Genomic DNA, 22953 nt, shown 5'->3' with positions numbered 1-22953 from the left:
TTACCATATTCCTTATCTCTGTCTCATATGCAGTTGGAATTACAGGCATATAGCTACTAGAGAGAATATTTGATCAGAGAATTTACGGAAGGCTTTCATCAGGTAGTGTATGTCATTTGAACTTGGCATTGCAGAACATTTGACATTTTAATTGATAAAGAAAAAATATTTGGAGTTTACAAAACACTCAAACCCAGAAAAAAATAACATAAAGAGGACTAGAAGATTCATTCTTGGGACTTACTCAGCAAGCAGACAATTTGGAATATAGTTGTTGGGATCAAAACTGGGCCGGTGTGCTTGATTATCTCCATAAATTGTAACTGAGCAATCTCTTTTAGCACTCAACCAAAGATCAGGCTTCATATCTGAAAATTCTCATATGAGTGTAGAAATTAAATTTGATAGCATGGCTGATGGGCCTCCCAGATTAAAGAAATCAGTGAGATAGTATCTTGCTTGAGTATGCTCCATTTTTTTTATTGTAACACAAAATTACTTGTAGTACAAAAGTTTAACTATATTCATATTATTATGCAATATATTTGCTGACCATTTTCGTCTTAGCACTGCACTATGAATATAGTCACCTCCCATTTCTCCATTCTGCAACTTGAAGCCCCAATGAGCTCCACTATGTTTTTTCTTTTTTTATGACTGCCTTAGGAGATGCATTTCGAGAACATTGCATGTTAAGATACGTGATAGCAAATCTAGGCTAATTTTCCATCTTGCTAGAGTAGAAAAATGACATTCTGCTGATATTATTGGACCTCCAGTGTGTTTTTCTATCCTCTCTAATCTTTACTTTATTTACATCCCACTTCATGTGATATAGTAACCACATTGGCACATTTAAGCTAACTTTAGTTTTCCATCTTTACCACAATTGTGATTTACAAAACTATGAATGTAGCCTCCTGTGGTTGGGCTTTAAAGCCACAGAATGATTCACTACCCATGAGAGTGTTCAACAACATACCAGGCAGGAAAAAATTATAGGTTATATTGTTCCCTTATCGTGTAATTTTTATATTTTGTAGGCTCCATAGATAAGACACATACTGGCTTGAAAATCTTCTTTTTACTAGTTGCCAGTTGTTAAATCTTTGAAGCATTTCTCCTCCATCATGTATCTTAACTGTGGAAGCTCTTCTTGTGCATTTGGTCTCTTTGATCAGCTGTTTGTGTGCATTGCAAAGTACAGGTGTTCATGTGAGATGAAGATACATGGTATGGAATAATCTCTGAGGAATGTGGTTAGTTATCAGGAGACTTGTACTGCTACTGACAGTGGTCAATTTTCTTTGTCTATTTATATGGAGAAGGTGCTGTGTATCAGCATTTATAGTAGTTATTGAAACAGAAAACTTTAAGACATTTTGTACCCAGGTATGAGAATACTAAGGAGATAAAAGTGAACCCTGTGATAGCATGGAGATCATACTACAAGGCATAGCTCCCTTTCCTTGGTTTGGGGCCACTTAGAGAAGAGATTAGAAATCTGGAAAAACAGAAGTACGGAAGGGGATCCCTTGACACTGGAATGCAGACTTCTTCAGCTGATGCTGTGTCTTTATGCTGGAAGGAGTCATTCTGTGGATCTGGCAGCCCTGTCAGAAGGCACTAGCCACATAGGTTTATTATACCTCCATTGACATTCTAGATCAAATCTGAGAACATGTGAATGACTGCAAGCTGTGTTCACTGCTGCTACTGGAACACACTGCCCTTGCTGGGAGGAAGAAGTGCTGTTCTGGACAACTGGGAAAAAAAAGTTTATCTGTTCTTTTTATCCTGTTTCCTTACAGCACCCCTTTATTAGCAGAGCATGACAGGGAGCTGTCCCAGGATCCCAAAGGAGAATTTTTAAAAGCTCAGGTTGGAAACTTGAATGACAATATTTTGACAACTTCTACCACTACTTAATCAAATTCACTTAAGCTTAGTGAGCTCTTCCTAGGCGTTAGTTGCTTTGAGTGGGCATACATTGTATGTTGAACTCAGTGGACCTCTGCAGGTCTGTGGGGGTATAGTGTGAATGGAAAGCCTGTGGTAAGCCTACTTACCACTTCACGATCATCGTGACTGGGCTGCAGGTGATAGATAGGAAGCAACTTTGTATTCTACGGCTGATGGATCTTCTGATGTGTGTATTATAGGCATGTAATTTCTTTGGTTTCCTAACATGTCAGGTCTTTAAAGCAAAACTAGTAATTCTAGCTTTATTGGTTGTAGTAGAGGTTAGAATGAATATGTTTAATGTGCCAAATACATAGCAGACACTCAAAGATGGTGGTGTTTATTTGCGCTTTGGTGCTGTGTTGTAGAAACTGAGAGCAGAACAAGCTCTATGTGTGAAGGAAGTTAAGTTGGAAGACCACAATAGGGTAAATAAGTGTAGTATTGTCAGTGCTATCACACAGTATATGATTGACATCAAAACATTGTTAAGTAGGCATTGTCTGAGCTTCTTTTATGGCTAGAAGCCATATGGCTTGAATTTAGTGTGGCATTACATAAAGCAGTAGTAAAGTTGTATTCTTCCAGAATCAATTTTACTAGGTGCCAGTCTCATATCTACATTGTTTCTTACAGGTGAAAACAGTTGTAAGTGACAGCCATGGTTGGAGAATAAAAAGCTCCTTATTAATGTTCTCCGTTCTCCACCCACAGCAGCCTGCTATTCTCTTGCCCTCATCAGGGTCCTTTCATGCAGTAGGCAAGGCCTTTTCTCTCTTTCTCTTTCTCTGTCTCTCTCTCTGTCTCTCTCTGTCTCTGTCTCTCTCATCGTGTGTGTGTGTGTGTGTGTGTGTGTGTGTGTGTGTGTGTACGCATAAATATAAATGAAATGCATGCCAGCTAGATGCTGACCCCAGATGTCTGTGTGGTTCATAGTCCTTCCAACTTCACTTGTTTGTATTTCTCTGTGGCAGTAATATGGTGATAAATATTGGAGCATTTTGATTAATGTCAAGCAGATTATACAGTAAAGGAAAGTAATCTTCATTCTGTCTAAACTTCACTGATACCTGTTCTGAAAAGGTATTGGCCTAATTTTACTCTGAATATATAAGCACAGGCTTGAGGGTAGGTTGAGTTTGGTGTATAAAATATGTGGCATTTGGAGAGATGCAACTGGCAAGACAGAACCTCAGTGTCTGGAGGGACACCATCATGCCATGCACTTGGATAATTTAGTCTCCTCTTTTGCATTGCTCAAGAATTTATTACACGAATTTGACTGGAATTCTGGCTCAGTTGAAGTTTCCACTGGCACCAGCTAAATAATGGTGTCATATCCAGCATCATTTTCCCTTCTGTGTTATTCCAGGAAGAAGCTTTAATAATAACTATTATTTTTTAATATGGTGAAGAAAGGAAGACGTTCACAAAGAAACATTTCTCTAACAAAATGATATGATTCTCCAAATGGGCTTGCCCGATCCTGCTGTCGGTTTCAGAGAAAATTGGTTTCCTATTGTAAGAGATGAATTTTCTTTCCCTCCACTTCCTTTCTTCTCTTCTAGAACTGTGGGAGGGCTTGTGGCACATCACGGTGCTGGACGGGTTTCATCTGGCTTGTAGCCTGTACTTTAAGTAACGGGGTTGTCTCTTCTAAGGGCATCGGCTCTCCATTTATAGCCTGGGTATAAAGGATAAGAAATGTGGGGAGAAGATTTCTCCATTACTAGAAAACATGATTTAGGGCCAACTGGTTAATTATGAGCCTCCAGTGAAGAGGAAGGTGGTGCCAGAGGGGCAGAGCCAGTGTTCGAGAGCTAGTCCTTGCTGCTTCTGTTACCTTACCTACCTCCGAGATTTCCAGGTTGGCTCTCTGTTTTAAAACCCCAATTTAAAGACTTTGGAATGTTCTTTCCAACCAAGGAGATTCCCCTTTAATACAGATTCATATCCTCAGTCTTCAGAAATAGCAGGTAGGGAGAAAGAGGCTCTGCTAAAGAGACCCTAATTATTTTTTCATTTCTTCTCTGTTCTACCTACTCACTTGAACAGATGAGAAGTGCGTTTCACAAAGTACAACCTCAAATCTGGTTTGTTTCACTGCAGGTTAGTTTTTCCGAAACAAAGGAAGGCTTCGTGATCCTTCAGTGCCTTTTCCTTTATTTTTCCTTTTCTCTTCACCCTCAAAAATACTAGCTCAGAAAAATGTCCTTGATTAGACTTAATTAAATCTTAAATTCTATAATTTTGAGGAAACAGTTTTTTTTACAAAGTTTCACACTATAAGTTACCTCTATCATAGCTTAGTATGATATTTAGTGTAGATTAGTTCATGAGTTGAGCTTTACTTGAACTCAGAATGTTATCGCATGTGTTCTGTAAGAATTTCTCATGACTTAGCTAAAGATAGATTGTTAAGAAAACAGAAGATTGCTTTAAAGAATTAGCTAATTCAAGCCGTGTGGGCGCTGGTGGTTCACGCCTATAATCCTAGCCACTCAGGAGGCTGAGATCTGAGAATCATGGTTCAAAGCCAGCCTGGGCAGGAAACTCCATGAGATTCTTATCTCCAATAAACCACTAGAAAGCTGGAAGTGGCGTTGTGGCTCAAGCAGTAGAGCATTCACCTTGAGCTGAAGAGCTGAGAGACAGTGTCCAAGCCCAGAGTTCAAGCCCCATGGCCTCCCCCCCCCAAAAAAGGAGTTAGCTAATTCACAAAAGAGCATGCTAATTATTTGGATTTTTGTGAATTTTCTCTAATATCATGCAAAAGAGTATTATTTTTGCATTGGAGTTGGGGTTTCACAGTTTTACAGTGTGATTTTGAATCTAGATTCTTTCTAGTCTTGATTCATTGATGGATGTGTCCTTACATAGCATAGGATCATTTATCTTCACAGTAGCTTTCTTGCAATCAACTAGTGTTATACAAGAGGCCTTCCAATATTCATTTAATTTGCTAACCTTGTTACAAAATTGCAGTAATATTGTACCTCACTGCATGATTTATTAACCAAGTTCATTTGTTCTCACAATCACAATAAATAGATTTTGAATTATCAAAAATAAAATTATTTATTTATTTATATTTTGCTGGTCCTAGGGCTTGAACTCTGGGCCTAGATACTGTCCTTGAGCTGCTTTTGCTCAAGGCAAATGTGCTACCATTTGAGCCACAGCCCTACTTCTGGCTTTTTTGAGTAGTTTATTGAAGATAAGAGTCTCATAGTTTCCTGCCTGTGCTGGCTTTGAATCACAATCCTTAGATATTAGCCTCCTGAGTAATTAGGATTACAGGTGTGAGCCACCAGTGCCCTGCAAAAGTAAATTGTAAAATATTTTCCTTTCTCCCGTGCGTTCTCCCTCTCCTTGTGTTCTCCATTTTCTTCTCAGAATATTAGCATTTTCTACAAATGTGGCTCTATACCGGACACTTACTAGGTACCGTGAAGATCTATTTTCTCTTATGAGGCCTGGTAGAGAAGATAAGACCTATGAAGTAATTAAATTACAGTAATATAAGGCAGAAAGTGATTAGTGTTGTAACTTTGGCTTATCTCTTCTTCTGTCTCTTGACATTTTAGTTCTTGTTATCAGCTATGTTAGATGTTGTAAATCTTAGCTAAGTAGCTTTACTTCTTAGTAACATTATAAATATAATTTGATTTCCCACAGAATTTTATTTGCTGAATATAGAAATACCTTAATTTGGACCTATAATTGTGGTTTATATACTTGGTTGTACTGCAAAAACTATGTGTGTATATCTATCTACATAGATATCTGTATCCATCTATCTATATAAATCCTGATGACTCTTACTCTGGTGAGTCTTAAGGAGAAGCCGAGGTGAGTTGCTAAGTAGGAGGCCAGTAACTCATACCAGAACCACTGCCTGGCGTGCTGTGGATTTGCAATAAGCTGCCACCTACTTCTGATCATTAGATGCTAGGTGATATTTGAGGAATGTTTGGCTACTAGGGCACTGACCTTGTACTTTGTTCTCTTCTAGGATGCCGTGCCCTTCCCTTATCCCAGACTTGTCTTTTTAATCCTTTCTATTTGTCTAGGAAAGGTGGCGCTGTTTTAGTTCCCTCTAGAAACCTATTTTTATTTTCAGAGCAGTTTATGCACCCGAGAAAGTTGTTTCTATGCCTATATAAAAGGATAGATGAGACAGTCCCCCGTGCCCTTTTCACTTTCTTCTCCCTTCCATGAGAAGGGAATCTGAGAAGCACCTTTATGTTGTCTGCATATCTTCCTACTTGTGAACCAGGGCTTCCTTTTGCATTCAGGTCAGTGAAAGGTGGTATTGTTTTATTCCATTCTTTCTGCAGAAGAAAGGGAAGAAACTGCATCTGAGTTACTACTTGTAAAATGATTTGTGAAACGTTAGTACCTTACGCTATTTTTCTCTAAAATCTTCACAGAAGCTTGGGCTGGGGGGGAAGACATGATGCTTGGCTCCTGTTATTTCCTCTTTTCCCTCTCTCCCCTCTTTTCTCCCTGTCCTTTTCCCTCTCCATTCTTAACTGCATCTGAGCAATAAATAGCAAGCACTTCTGAAAAGGCTCTCCATTGGCTTATGTAATTGAGTAGAAGAGCAGTCTCCAGAGAAAGATTTTTTTCCTTACATGATAGTCTTGAAAATGGTACTTTAATTTTGGGATGTGCAAGTCCTGTGGAATATAATCATATGCTGTGCATTGGAGATAACAGGTCAGTTTCTTCAAGGACATAAGGCTGCCTAAATTTGCTTTACTTCTCTCTTTCTCTTCTGATACTGAAGCTGTTCCACTACTGGCAAGTTGCCAGGAGGCATTTGTAACTGGGACTGTTTCTTGGAATCACCACTCCTTGTGCTTTTCTGCTGTCATCCTGACCAGTTTAGGTCCAGACCCCTGAATGTGAATGTGACCCATGAGCCTGGACAGAGAAGGAGTGAGGCTGTGTCTGTTCCTGCTCTTCCCTGGCACGGTCAGCTTGGCTTGCTTAGTGAGCTTCTCAGATTCCATATTCAGTCTCAAAACTTGGAGATATTTGGAAACTGTGTTTTTCTGCCACTACTATATTTCTAGATATCTTACAGGGTCAAGGAGCATTGACTTCCCTAGTTATTAACCTACTTAACTGTTTGTTTGTTTTTATTGAACTATTCTGACATTAATCAAACACTTCATTGTGGCTTTCTGGCCTATCTAAACCTCTAACTTTTTTTTTTTCCTTTTAATTACCATTGACTTAAGTAGGGGTAACTGTTTCTACCACTACCTTTCCTTTCTCTTCTCTTCCCTCCTCCCTCCCTTTACTATACATATGCACACATACAGCAGCATTTCTCATGAGGCCTACATACAGGTCTTGCTTCTTACTTGAAAATTCAGATTGGTGGTGATTACACCAGTACTCTTGAATGAATGTCTGCTGTAGGCTGTCAGTCTGTATGCTTATGTGCTTCCAGGTTATTCTTAGGCTTACTGCTAGAGTCAGTGATTGTCTTGAGACCATCCAGTTCCAAGAGAATGCACCATGATGAACTTCTGGGATAGTAGCAGCCAAAATCCTAGCTCTTCGTTTGATAGTTAAGTGACATCAAGTAAGTTACTTACACTTTGAGCTTTGCTTTCTTTATGGTAAAATGGCAATCATGATCATTGCCAGGTAGAATTGCTGTCAGCATTATCTCTGTGTAGTAGAGTTGTCATTTATAGCTATTATTATCATATTTAAATTGTAGGGTTTTTTACACTATGTAGTATTAATAGAGCCTTAGCACAGGGTAAGCAAGAGGAAATAGGATTATCAGAAAATTGAAGGGTCATGCAAAAGCCATGAAACATTTTTTTTGTCGGTTGTGGGGCTTGAACTCTGGGCCTGGGCGCTGTCCTTCAGCTCTTCAGCTCAAGGCGAGCGCTCTACCACTTGAGCTACAGCGCCACTTCCAAGCCATGAAACATTTAAGGGAACTAGTTGTATTATATAAACAGCTCATCTGATCCTATAACCTATAGGCGTTTTAAAGCGGATTTCCTTCCTTCCTTCCTTCCTTCCTTCCTTCCTTCCTTCCTTCCTTCCTTCCTTTTCCTTTTCTTTCTTTCTTTCTTTCTTTCTTTCTTTCTTTCTTTCTTTCTTTCTTTCTTTCTTTCTTTCTTTCTTAATTGGATATCAATTTCTGTTGTTTACCCTTTCTTCTTTGCTTCCCAGTGTATGTATGAAATGTATTGCCTTGTAAATTTAGCACTTACCCCAATCTGTCTCCATAACAGACGTACTTACATCTAGTTGAGAAGTAAAGATGCATTTTCTTTGCAACAATTCCTAGGGGAGTGTTTCGATATGCAATATGCACAGCTTCTGTGCCTAGTCCTTTTAGATATATTAGGAAGATAAAAGATAACCTCCCATTTGGCCAAGGTGAATCCAAGTTTAAGCCTCTGCTCCCCCTTTTACCCCCTGCAGCTTTCTAGTTAGAAGACCTGCCTTTTATAAAAACGTGCTACTACACAATATTAAGGACCACAAATGAAAATTCATAATCTTTGTGGATTCTATCTTCTGGCTGCCAAGGGAATTCAAAGGTCCTTGATTGTAAATATGCCCAGGGCATGTGATACAGTTCCTATTTTAAGTCTATAATTCAAATGGAAATTTCAGCTTTTGTTCATTAAAATGGCACGTAAGGCAGAGCTACTGGGACTAGTCCATTATTTACTGTTTGAAATTTTATGCATTTTAAGTCTGATCATGTCTGTTATTCTTACTGTAATTCAGTTGTAAGTTCTGAGCTCATCATGGAGTATCATTCCACTTGGCTACATTAATTAATATATTAAATTTGTCTCATTTTTAAAACAAAAGTCAAACTTCCTATTGACCTGTTTATTTGAGAGCACATTTATGGTTAAGTTATTCTCTGTGCATCACAGTATGCTGCATCATGAAATAGTATCTTTTTTTTAAATTGAGGAAACAGTGGAATTTAATGTAATTTCTATGCTGGAAGGAATGTCCAGTTCTCCTGTGAAGAGAAAGAGAAGTATGAGATATTTGAAGCATTGCGAGTTGAAAGTTTAGAGATCAGCTGGGTTTGGAGATTTCCTGTCCCTGAAAACTAATAGCTTAAAAATTAGTTTATAGTATAATGTAACAAACATCTAGGTTCCCTATTAGCCTTGATATTATCTATTTGATTCAGATTCTTTCCCCCTTCTTTCATTTTAAGTATTACAGACATAGTTGAAAGTCCCTGTGTATTCACATCTATAGGCTCCTTTTTTGCTCCCTCCTTTTCTTCATCCCACCTCAATATCATTAACTTGGTTTTTCATTTCTGTGCATTTTTATACCTTTACTGCTGACATAGATCTATGAATAGTGAAATTTTGTTTGTATTGAGCTTTAGTCTATATTCATGAGGGCTTACAAAAATCATTCACTTTTCTTTCTCAGTGTTTTTATATTTGTTCCTTTGTTATTTTTCTCTAAGCAGCATAACTGCTCCTATTTCATTGTATGACTGTACTATACACGGTGCTAATGTGAATGTTGTACATTTGTCTTGTATATGTGAGCATTTTCTAAGGTCTACACCTTGCTATAAGTATCACTGCCTAATTAGATGGACATACATCCTCAACTTGAACTGCACATTGCCATGTATCTCTGTGGCAAAGTGCTGAAGGAGTTTACAACATTGTAGAATTGAATCAGTAAGTGGCATTTTTGTTTCCTCACATTCTTTTTATTTTTGGTCCGGTCGTGGGGCCTGAACTCTGGGCCTGGGCGCTGTCCCTCAGCTCTTCAGCTCAAGGCTAACGATCTACCACTTGAGCCACAGGCTTTTGCGTATGTGGTGCTGAGGAATCGAACCCAGAGCCTCATGCATGCAAGGCAAGTGCTCTACCACTGAGCTACCTTCCCAGCCCCATGTTTCCCCACATTCTTAATTTTTTTTTTTTTGGCCAATGATGGATTATAATATAGTATCTCAATTTGTGCTTCCCTGATTATTGTTACAATTTTTTCATACACATTGTATACTAGAAGTTCTGTAGTGAAGTTCTTATACATACTTTTTACCTATTCTGCCATTAGTTTCTTTCTTATTAGTGTTTTTCTTATTGATTTTTCAAAATTCTTGACTAAGTAAATAGAGGTAATTAGAAGAGAATCCCACCAACTTTCATTCTCACAACTGGCCCTCCACCTATCAGAAGTTGTAGCCACACAGCTGTTAATGAACGATAGGTTATTCTGGGTGAAGCCATTCCTTCCATGGATAGTCAAAGACAATTGCTTTCATGTTCCTCACTTCTCTTTTATTCATGCCATTTATTAGCTCAACTCTGGACCACTGCTTGCTATTTCTTCTATGTAAAATCACAAATGAAATCCTCTTCTTGACCTTGTTCTTCTGAGAGTTATAACTGAATTTGTACTGTTTTGAAAGAGTCATATACTTAGTTTGATTTTTGTCTTCCATTCTCTCATGTACCTATTCCTAGCCCTATCCTGGCTTTTATCCCTACTGTCCTATGAAAACTGTCCTTGGGAAATTAGTAGCAACCTACCATTGGCTAGATGCAAAGTTTTAATCTTAGTCTTACTTTATTTAACTGACTTTAAGCATTTGGCACAATTGATTCACAGTCACTTTTCTTGGCTGCATAACACAACACTTGGATAGTTCCCTCATGACCTGCTTACTGGCAGGTCCTTGTCCATCTCTTTTTGCAGAGTAATTACCTGTTGGTTAAATTATCCTTCTCAATCGCTTGGCTTTAGGATCCACTTACATCCTAGCAAATCCCAAATGCATTTCACTAGATTACACCTTTCTTCCAAATTCCACATTTGTATATCTAACTGCCCACTCAGCATCTCCATAGGATTATCCAACTGCTGAAGCTTATTAGCATGTCCACAACTACCTTATTTCCCTCCCTGCTTCTAACTTATTGTAATAGCATCTATAGTGCCATCCAGTCTCCTAATTTGTCTCTCATGCTCTACTCTTTTCTTGTTACAATATTAGTTTCCAGCACTCAAGCCAGAGTGATTCTTTCAAATGCTGTCACATTGGTGTCTTCATTTCCTAACACCTTCCCTCCTATGTTCTTCTCTAGATCCTGGTATTTTTGTTGTGTTCTGAAAATATCAGGCATGATTCTGATTTTCACTGGCTGTTGTCTTAGCCTGTTTTCATATGATGGGTATCATATACATTCCTTGAGAAAATCTGATCTTCTTAGTCTGTCCTGAGAACATTAAACTTACGAGCACCTCCACTTCCATGTATGTATATGCGTGAGTATGTATGCACACATGTATGTGACAGTGCTGGGGCTTGAACTCAGTTCCTTGATGCTATTCCTGAGCTTTTTTGTTCAAAATTAGTGCTAGGCTGGGAAGGTGGCTCAGTGGTAGAGCGCTTGCCTTGCATGCATGAGGCTCTGGGTTCGATTCCTCAGCACTACATAAGCAAAAAGAAAAAAAGCCAGAAGTGGCGCTGTGGCTCAAGTGGTAGATCGTTAGCCTTAAGCTGAAGAGCTGAGAGACAGCACCAGGCCCAGAGTTCAGGCCCCACAACTGGACCCCCTCCCACTCCCCCCCCCCCCAAAAAAAAGTAAGTGCTCTACCCCTTGACTACAGCTTCACATTTGGGATTTGGGTGGTTAATTAGAGATAAGAATCTCATGGACTGCTGAGCCTGACTTCCAATCATGATCCTTCTGTTTCAGCCTCCTGAGTAACTAGGTTTATTAGGCATGAGCCACTGGCACCTTGCTATGACTCTATCACCTAAAAACAATCTTTACTTTGATCTTTCACTTTTTTCATGATATCTTTTTCATGAAGAACTTAAAAAACCTTATTGCATGCTCTCTCTGTCTCTCTCTTCTTCCCCTCTCCATCTTTGCACAATATATGTCTTTTTTGTCTTGCTTAAGAAATCCTGCTCTTTGTCAAGGTAATTACGTTTTGTGGCTATAGGTTTTAAAGATAGTCTCAGTTAGACCTGAAAGGTATTCAGGACAAGTACTTGGTTGGAGGTCCCTTTTATGTTCTTCAAATCAACAATGACCAGATTTGTCCATCATTTTGGCAACCCACCAAATATACCTTTCTGGAAAAATGCCAGATGTTTCTTCAGATGCTAAATTGTGGGTGTTGGGTCTTGCTCAGAGGGAGAGGGACAGATGACTGAAGTTACCTCTTCTGTCTCTGATGTGAGTCATTGCAGGGTCTACATGCAATGTCATTTTTCAGAAGGAACAGTGATTACAGCACATCTTGGTTTGTATATTACCCACCCAACAGATAAAGCTAGCATTCTCTTCTATTTTTATTTTTGAAAAATATTTCCATGTAAATTAGAACCTAAAGCAGGCAGATCTTTTTAGCAGACAAGATTCATCTAAAGTCCTGTTTTCTCAGAATGCGTTCCATACCTCAATTGCCTCTTAGAGATTTCAAAGGCGTTTATATACCTGGTAATTTGGAGGAATTGCTTTTATTTTGTGGTTTCTTGGGGACTTCTAATACTCTCTTGTAAGATGTTTGCAGATGTCAATAGCTTCCAGCTCTGAAGGGTTATAGTAACAAGATCATCATTCTGTTTTCACTTGTGGTATCTTGTTTTCTGCCTGTGCAGGTTGTTCTTTCCTGCCTTCATCAGAGAGGTATAATCAGACTCTAAAGTTGTTCTTTTTTTTTTTTTAATGAGGTGTTTGTTGGTATACTATTTGTTTCCTTTGGCCGGGGGGTAGGGGGGTTCTTTGACTTGGTCTAGTTCTGCAGAATGTCTTCAAGGCACTACTCTCATTTATACAACCTTTTTTTTTTTATGTATAAGTAGGTGTAAATCTTCCCATGGTCTTCATTTAAATGCTTGCTGGAAATCTATTTCTTGTCTTTCATTTCTAGTTTTGGAGTTCTAGTTAGTATATGCCTTTCTAAAACTCTGTGGTTTTCAAAATATGTAGGGAAAAACATAGAACTGGAGATTCTGTGGCAAATCAAAAGCCTACATATGGCAAATGTCATTATTTTGTTCAATTCATTTTTAACAATGTTGTTTTCACCATGAAATTATTTGGCTACTTTTCTGTAAATAGATTTTCCTCTGTTGCTTAGTGAACATGAATATATTGACACATCTTTACTCCTTAGGGCTGATTCTGATAACAATTGATTTTTGTCTTTATTAAAAATCCTGTTTGGCTATGGGTATATCTCAATGGTAGAGTGTTTGCTTATCACACACATGGTTTTAGCTTTAATCTTTAGCACCTTGAAAAAGAATGGAGTCTTGTTCATTACTGGCACCTAGCATCTTCTGTGAGCATTATAGATGTATCACTGGGTATAATCACTAACTCTTTCGGGGATTTGTATGTTCCATTTGGCTCCCTAATAGATCTCTTTGTGGTCTTCTACTTTTTACTTGGCTTCCAGGATAAGTGTATCTGCCCTGTGTGTTACTCAGCATTCCTTCAGACCAGGCAACTCTCATCACTCCACTTTTGTTATTTCCTATTTCATTTGTCTAAAATTCTCATTTAGGATCTTATCCTGCTTATAATGATGATCCTGACATTCTCAGATCTTTCTTTGACCTTGGCCACCTTCCCTATTTGTATTTGAACTATTATGTACATTTTCACATGCCTTTTGGGAAAAAGAGGTGGCTTCACTTCCTGGGAAAAGGATAATTAAGAGAAAAAATGTGTATTCTGCAGTGGAAGTAGACAGCATTGGAATGATGTACATGAAGCGTACATTTCCTTGTAACTAAAAGAGTCATTTACCTTCTCACAAGAGAAATGTCTTGGCTATATCAATGTATTGAAATGTTTTATAATATGTTTGATGCATCAAGGCTCAGTTAGCTTCTGAGAGGAAACATCTATTTTTATTCTGTTATCTTCTGTATTGCTATTGGGATGAGTTTAGAAGGAAGATATTAAAATGATGAAGCTTTTCATTCGAGAAATTGGCTATTTAAGAGACATAATAAGCTATGAATATCTTCATTGAGTACAGAGTAGATTAGAGAGAGCATCTTGTTTTCTCAGATGCAAAATAGATGGCAAAGGCACATCAGGCAGCTAACTGTAGATGGAGAATCATTGGTGTACAGATCAGGAAGAAGCAACATCTTGCTTTTCTACTTTCTGTAATTGTCCAATATTAGCTTGGACCTGGAGATGCTCAAATCTAGTACTGCTGTCTCAGCCTTTTGTTCTGCATGTTTCTTTTGGGGCTACTTAATCCAACTGCAGTTACTGCTTATGTACTACCAGGAAGTTGCTGCACATAGTTGTGAGCAGTTAAACAACAGTGTTAGGATGTCTTTTTTGTGTTGGACCTTAGAGGCTTGTATGAGTCACTAAAATAATCATGTCAACCTATGTAGCTCTACTCTCTTATTTCTTAAATGAATCTACCATGAATTCAGTCTCTATATGTCCAATAAAAGGCCAGAAGTATCTCTAGCCTTCTTTGACCTGTCATCAGGACTCAATATTGGATGTCTACTCTATCCTTCCTGTTGTCAGTTCCTGTTTACCTTTCTTATGATGGTACTTCTCTCTCTCTCTGTCTCTCTCTCTTTCTCTGTCTCTCTCTTTCTCTTTCTCTGTCTCGTCTCTCTGTCTGTCTCTCTGTCTCTGTCTCTGTCTCTCTCTCTCTGTCAGTGGGGCTTGAGCTCTGGGCCTGGGTGCTGTTCTCAGCTCTTCAGCTCTAGGCTAGCGCTCTACCACTTCAACCACAGTTCCACTTCCAGCCTTTTCTGTTTATGTGGAGTTGAGGAATAGAACCCAGGGCCTCATGCATGTGAGGCAAGCTACCACTGAGCCACCTTCTCAGCCCCTCATATCTCTTAAGTTTCTATCTATTCCTGCTTTTGTCACTTTCATAAAGAGCCTCTCTCATCATCAGAGAGGAGTGGAGTATCTTCCCTAAGAAGAGTCTCAAGGTCCTGAGATGAGTAAGAGTAGGGAGAGAAACTGTTGTTTTTTTTTTTTTCTATATCTCTTCTTATTCAGTTTTTTCAACTTCTAATTTTCTTGTTTTTGTATCTGTCCTGAAAATGTACATTAAGTACCCCTTTATGAATACAAAATTTCTTGATTATTTCATTTTTCCACTTCCTTGAGCTCTTACAGCATTTAATCCCTAGTATATAACAATTTATCACTTCATCAAAATTGATGTGTGTATGTTGCTCTTCTGCCTTTGACTAAGATCAAGTGCAAAACTGCTGTATTGCCGTTTCATATCTGTAAAATTTCATCTGTAACCATATTAAGCGCCAAGATTTTTTCACTTCCACATGTGTACATACATACATGCATAGATACACATATATTCACCCACAGAATGCTTTATGTGCTTTGTATGTAGCTATTATTTCTATGTGTGATAGGACTGTATATATTTGTATGTATATATAGGTTTATATATATGTGTGTATAGTCTCCTAAGGTTTATTGAATTTATTTTATTTTCTAGTTTATTTTTCATTTAAAAATTCTCCCTTTTTAAACTTTATTTTTATTGTCAAAGTGATGTACAGAGAGGTTACAAATGTAATATAGTGAGTACATTTCTTGTTGAACTTGTTACCCTCTCCCTCATTTTTCTCCCATTTTTCCCTCTCCCATACCCCTACCCATGTGCAGTTCATTTCCAGCATATTGTCTTGTATCACTGTTGGATAGATTCGCTTTTGTCCTTTGTCTCACCATTTTGTTGTTCCCCTTCCCTAATTCAGATAAATGTGTATATAATACCCAGGGTACCAAAATCAAATAGTGACAACAGGGGATAAACCATAGGGGGGAAAACAAAGAAAGAAAAAGAAATCACATATAACATTAAAAACAACCACAACAAAGAAGTACCTCTTGTTTCCTATCTTGGGATTTCATTTCGCTTAGCATCATCTTATATGGTCATATACACATAGCTGTTGAACTATTCTGCTCATCTGCTAGGACTGTCCTCGACTACTGATTTTTACAAATGAGGGCACAGGAGCTCATGACATAGAAGTGAGAGAAAGGAGGTGAGAGAGGATTCTGAAATTGATTGCTTATGAGGAGCAGTTATGTTGTGTCCAGATGAGATCATTACAACTATTCCATTGCTTCTTTTTCAGTCTGTTATATAAAATAAGTAATTCTATCCCTGATAAAACATTTCAACTAAATACTTATTAACCATTTATTATCTAGTAATTATTTAATATATAAGGAATAACCTATTTTGCATGTATTCTATTATACTACATTAGTACCTATATTCATTTGCTTTTTCATTCACATTATCCTATTTGGCTTTTAGGATAAGAACAAGAAGCTACGTCCTCTCTATGACATTCCCTACATGTTTGAGGCCCGGGAATTTCTTCGAAAGAAGCTTATTGGGAAGAAGGTATGCAAGAACCAAAACATATTTGCAATTGGTTAGACTTAATCTAATCCTTTGGAGGCAATTATTTTAAGCTGGCTCTTTCCCAGCAGATGACATTCCCTCACTAAGTCAAGTTGAATTACTTTGATAGGAAGAGAGGCGTGTCTATGTGTCAGTAAGTGGTACCCCTTGAGAGAGGTTTAAAATTGGGGCCCTGACCACAGTTTGATTGCCGGTGTACTCACAGCAGGATCCAGGCTCGATTCCAGTTTCAATAATTGCATATTGCCCTGAGCTCCATTCACTCAACTCTCTTGTTTGCTCCAGCCACCTCCATTAAAAATCTGAGGCTCTGGGCTTTACTAGTAAGAGAAAGTTACTGCTATTTCATATTTCCCCTATTTCAGAGGGACAGGTTGACTACAGGAGAGGAAGTCAGGGTCTCCTGGAATAGGAATATGCTTCCTGTGAAGAACTAGGCATGAATGAATGCAACCTCCACTTCTCTGGCTTATAAGGTTTTCCATAGCCTGTCCTCTAGATATTAGTAGACAAGGTATATGTAGATTGTTGTGTAGCATATTGACTATGTTCAATAGCTTGCGTACCCTAGGGGGCATATCCTAGTTTTCTTAGGCAGAGAATAATCCTAATAGTCTATGAATATTACAGTTGGGAGTTTTGAGCATCCTCTTAATTGTCCTGACATCCTCGTTCTTCAAATCCCAGGAATATCTTTGTCCTTAGTGAACAAAGAACATAAATGAAATTGTTCCTTTGATGATAGTTGAGAAACTGTTCAGAGAGGGACTGTGATTCATGTCTTTCTTTGCTTCAGTTAAGATTCTCTGAGAGACTTCTTTTGGATCAATTTTTATTGTGTCTTCAGAATGCTAAGGCCAATCACCTTTTTGTCTGGTCTTAAAACATTAAATCCATATTAGTATTCCTGACCTAAACTATTGATTATGATAGATTTGATAAAGGTCTAGCTTTTGAACTAATGCCAAAATAGTGTAACATAAACATAAAAATAACCAGGTTTATTATATCATAGTCAGTAGGATGATAAATTATAGCAAGAGATTTTGAAGTTAGATATAAGATGAAATTTCTAATTTTCGGGAAGGAAAACCAAACTGGATTCCCTAAAATGAGTATTAAATCTCCTCAGGTTTCTTCAGAGAATAGGCTCATTTGTCATTGTATAAAACTTGACAGAATGTTGTATTCATTCATGAAGTGTAGTGCCCAATGATGGCTGTAAGTCTCTTTCAATTTCATGATCTCCAGTTATCTGATGTAATGTCTAACATCTCTATCTCACCCAGTTGACATCTTATCAGTCATTTACTGCCTCATAAACAATTGCATATAGACAACCTTACAAGTATGGATTCTTCCACACAGAGTCACATGGCATGGAATAGCAGCCTCCATTTGATCTGTGTGCATCCAGTTGTGTGCATGATTTCTTGGACTGTTTTCCTACCCTGATTCTGTTTCATCCCTGAAAACATAGATCACAGCTTGTTGTAGCTGCTGCTGTATGGTCCTGGAAGGTTAGCCCAAGGCTTTGCTCTCAAGTACTTTGTGCCAGGCCCCTGTACAATCCTTCATCACAGGATAAAAGCACTGACCTCAAGTGTCAGACATGGTGTCAATTCTTAGGCAATTAGGGGAAGAAACCTTGTGTACTGGTTCCTACGCAACAGAGTTGATTGGATACTATTTGTGCTGAGCCTGAGTTTTGTCCCCCACAGTGACATTGTATAAATGATGAACGCTGTATCCTCGCATAGGGAGTTGGATGTAGCTCAGCTCTGCTGGGCTGGAACATTCCTGATGCCAACTGCTTTTCCTGACTCACCACCTGAAACCACTTGCCTGTCTTCTGGGCCTGTCAGTTGCGACAGTGAACACCCATGCGCAGTGGCATCTGGGAGCAGGCAGGGCAGTGCTGCCTCAGGAGGGGTGGCTAGCACATCATTGCACATTTCTGCCAATTCCCTTCAGACCTCTGCAGCTGTTCAGCGTGGCACATGGTGATTAAGAGTCACCACAAGGGAGCACATGTGCCTATGTGCACGAAAGCTGATTAGGGCAGCCAGTCACAGCTTAAGGAAGATATGGAGGGAAAAATCACCTTCTTTGACTAGGCCTTCCCAGAGAGTCCAGAATATGACAATTTTTGAGAAATGTCTAGCATATGGAGAAATAAGATTGACGGCCAAGTGCTAAGGTGTTTTGGCTTTAATGGCTCCCATCCCAGTTATAGAAATTCACGTTGATTTTAATCAATTTACATTGATTCAATTCTGGCTGTGTACCATAATTAAAATAAAGCATACTGCTTTTGTAGACTTGGTTTTAGCATTGGGAAATGGAACTATTATTTGCCTTTCATTGGGTTGGGCCATGAAAATCTAGCATGATCCAGTCTTTCATGATGGTCCATAGATCGGTACATTATTGTTTGGTTTGCTTAATGATTTTTCCTTAGGTCTGTCATTTCAGATTTATTCCTTTCACTCCAGTCAACAGAAATATATCAGTGTGTCACATAACTGTAGTTTTTCATTGTTGTTTGAATTGCTGTTATTGCATTTTCACCCCATTGTACAGATTCAGGTGAAACCTTGTATGCTGAGACACTTGTATTTAACTTACCCAACAGGAATATGTGAGTGTGCTAAAGGGTGTGTGTGCGTGTGCGTGTGTACACACACACTGTTTGGGTTAAGAGATTGGTAGAAAGTGTGTGTGTGCATGCTTTCCCTTGCTCTTCCCTGTTTACCGTCTACCATCCTTATACTAACATCTTAACTAGAGGTTATTCATGGTAAATACCTCTCGTGCTGATTTCTTTTTTTTGGGGGGGGGGAGTGGTCTAGTCGTGGGCCTGAACTATGGGCCTGGGCACTGTCCCTCAGCTCTTCACCTCAAGGCTGGTGTTCTATCACTTGAGCCACAGCGCCACTTCCTGCTTTTTTTTTCTGCATATATGGTGCTGAGGAACCGAACCCAGGACCTCATCCATGCAAGGCAAGCGCTCTACCACTGAGCCACCTTCCCAGCCCTCGTGCTGATTTCTTTAAGGGTTCATCATGAAATAGAATTTGTAATGATTACAGCATGTCTTTTTTCCAGACTTATAACCTCAGTGAGTGCTGAACCTCAATGTGTGAGTAATGTATTGAGATTGACTCCCCTCTAAAAGAACAAGAGCTAATCTTCTAACAGCAGGAACAAATGTCTTTGTGTGAATATGTATTTTTTCATAATACTGAGGGAATACCTTATAGATGAATTTGTATGCCCTAGTCATTTGCTTTCAGCACATCAAGGTAATGACCAGACCCTTCTTCATTGCGGATTCCCCCCAATTGTTTTGGGAAATGTTGAGTTTTAATATTTTCTTCCATTAAAGTGTAAATTTACTCATTCCTTATAACTCTTGATTGCTTAATTACAGATATTTGTCTCTCTATGCTATTAGTGTGAGTACTGAAGTTTTAACTCAGTGTCTGGGCCACTGTAACTTAGACTTTTTTCCTTAAGGCTGACACTTTAGCACTTGAGGCACAGCCTTACTTCCAGCTTTTTGCTGCTTAACTGGAGATAAGAGTCTCATGGACTTGTTTTATTTGTTTTTGTTTTTTTAACCTGCACTAGCTTTGAGATATTCAGCTTTTAGCTTCCTGAGCTGCTAGGGTTTAGGTGGGAGCCACTGTGTCTGGCTTTGCAGAATTTTTATCACCATAGGAACCATTTTGTTCAGAGTTGAAACTTGTTTTACTATTTGCTCAGAAATAATAGAAGCCAGAATATACTTAATGTTTTAGTGATGACAATAAATTACTAATAGCAGACTTTTGGATCATCAGAGATCTCCTATTATATGTGGCTTCTGTAAGTTTTGTGGGGGAGGGATAGTACTGATGTTTGAACTCACACTTGTTAGGCTGAGACACACTACCATTTGAGCCATACCTCCAACCATTTTTTCTTTCAAGTAGGTTCTTGCTTTTTTTTTTTTTTCCCCCTCAAGCTGTCTTGGACCATGATTCATTCTGTTTATGCTTCCTGTGGGATGTCAGGCATGTATCACCATGTCCAGTTATTTGTTGGTTGCAGTGGAATCTCACAAAATTATTGTCCAGGCTGTCTTCAAACTACAGTGTTCTAGATTTCAGCCTCTTGAGTTTGTAGGATTGAGTTAGAACTAGTTTATGAGCCACTACACCTGGATTCTTCTAGTAGCTATTGGTATTAAATTGATTTCATTATGTCCATTAGGCCTTACATCTGTTTTGTTTACTCTTTGTGTCCATTACACAATAGGTGCGTAATAAATTTTAACTGAGTGAATTAACATAGGGACATTGGACTCAAGCTGTAGAGAAGGTTCTATACTTAATCCCAAATAATATACAGAGGAAGGGTGAAGTAGGACTTACCTGATTTGCCCGTGGTTAGTGATAGTTGTATGGATTTGCATAGATTAGGGTAAAATTTTAGTAATACTGAATCAATCTGGAAATGATTGCTACTGTATGTAGTGTTATCTCTATCCTGGGATAATGTGCTTCTGTGAAGTAAGTTTGTACTTTTTTCTTATGGGACAAAATATTTTAAATCTGTAAGCAAATTTTAGAAGACACTGTTGTAATTGGTAACCACCTTTGTATTATTTTCATACAATTCACATTTATTCTTTGAACTACTTTTTTTAGATACCCTATATAATAATAGTTTAAAGGTTTTTGACTACCATTTATTGAATCTTCTCTTTGTGCTACATAAGTAGCTCTAGTAGCAATGTTTGTTTTTACCTACATCTTGCAAAATGTGTGTGTCAGTTCCTCCAATTTTTTGTGGGTTGTGGGGCTTGAACTCTGGGCCTGGGTGCTGTCCCTTGAGCTTTTCTGCTCAAGGCTAGAGCTCTACCACTTGAGCCACAGCGCCACTTCTGGTTTTCTGGTGGTTAATTGAATATTAGAGTCTCATGGATTTTCCTGCTTGGGCTGGCTTTGAACTATGATCCTCAGATTTCAACTTCCATAGTAGGATTATAGGCGCGAACCACTGGTGCTTGGCTCAGTCCTCTTTTTATAGCTGAAGAAACTGAAGCCCAAGACAGTAAATATTTTACCCAAATACTTCTAATTGCTCTGCTAAATCAAACACTATTTGTTTTCCTGTTCAAAATGCTGGCTCTGATGTTGATCTGTCATGGTACGTATTAGGAGCACTGTTAGTTCCTGTATGTAACATGCACTTTACATGCTGCAAGAAGTTAATTCTTCAGCCACCTTGTCCTTTTAGGAGCTTTTAGGAGGTGATGATAGCACTATACATCAGACTTCAGAGCGCTTCCAGCCCTCTAGACATTATCTCATTAGTCTTTGAGATGTCCCTGTGAGGGGGTGTTCATCAACTTGTTCTTACAGACTCAGTGTCAGATTATATGCTCTTTTCCATGTTACACAGGCTTTAGGAGGTCAAAGGCATTATGGCAAAGCTGATGATGAAGCTGGATTTCCTTTCTCTTCAATCGCTTGGAATAGCTGCAGTGTCTGAAAGTGTCTGGGAGAATGGAGAGGTAGAGTTTGTATTTGTCAGCCCAGAGCTTGGGGACAGGTGAGAAACACTAGGTGCTAGCTTCTGACTAAGGATGGGTCTCTGAAGGTACTGGGAGCCATGTTGTTAGGAGGGGCTGTATTTTTATTCAGCTACTACAAGCTCCTCAAGGGCAAAACACCTTCCTGAAGGAGTAGACCTCATCCTTCCTGTTTTGTTTTTTTTGTTTTTTGCCTGGACTGGTCTTTTCCAACTGTGTACATGTTTGCTATCTGTGTTTCTCCCTGTATTCTGGAATCCGCTATGCTGAGCCCAAAGCCGGCAGGGTAGGAATTCTTTTCTTAATTGGCTCTGATGTGCTTTAGTTTGGATTTTTAAACATTTCTTTTGTCATCTCCACATTTTTCACTTCATATTAATTTGATTCATTTACGCCATGGAAAAGTCCTTTACATTAATGATCAAAACAGGCCCTAAGGTTGTGAATGCATTGTGATTTAAATTGACAGGTTTATGTGAGGTGACTTGTCCTTGCCTTCCAGTGCCAGCTGTTACCATCAATGTGGCTGTAAATTTTTGAACAAATGACTGAAGATATTTCACCAAATGTAGCGATGTTTGGAATGACTTACAATTTCTGATCATATCTTTTTCGAGTGGGCATTCTTCCACCAGGATACCATAAGACCTTGCTCATATGCTTTGGAGACCAGGATTCACTGTATAATTCCTCTGTCATGTAGGTCTCAGGAATGATCCTACACTTTGACCCCTTGAACCACTAACTTCCTTATCTGAGGATGGATGAATAACAAAAATGACTTGAGTTTCCATTTTCTGGAGACTCAGCACAAAGTAGTTTTCTTCCTGCTGCTACCTAAATGCTCTTTGTGATAATCAGCTCTGGTTTTCTGGTGTGTGTGTGTGTGTGTGTGTGTGTGTGTGTGTGTGTGTGTGTGTGTGTGTGTGTGTGTGTGTGTGTGTGTG

The 22953-nt window shown here is 38.7% G+C and overlaps 1 protein-coding gene across 1 annotated transcript in view; it reads left to right on the top strand.

Annotated features, from left to right (window-relative positions):
• Positions 1-22953, top strand: part of Snd1 (staphylococcal nuclease and tudor domain containing 1) — a 446430-nt gene that overhangs the window by 147833 nt on the left and 275644 nt on the right. The window contains exon 11 of the mRNA XM_013020007.1: positions 16315-16404. Coding sequence (XP_012875461.1) covers positions 16315-16404 — 90 coding nt within the window. The remainder of the gene's footprint in view (positions 1-16314; positions 16405-22953) is intronic.

This window comes from Dipodomys ordii, unplaced genomic scaffold (assembly GCF_000151885.1).
Source record: "Dipodomys ordii isolate 6190 unplaced genomic scaffold, Dord_2.0 Scaffold48, whole genome shotgun sequence".
In the NCBI taxonomy this organism is placed as follows: domain Eukaryota; kingdom Metazoa; phylum Chordata; class Mammalia; order Rodentia; family Heteromyidae; genus Dipodomys; species Dipodomys ordii.
Note: the sequence above shows the minus strand (reverse complement) of the source record. Positions and strands in the feature narration are given on the sequence as shown.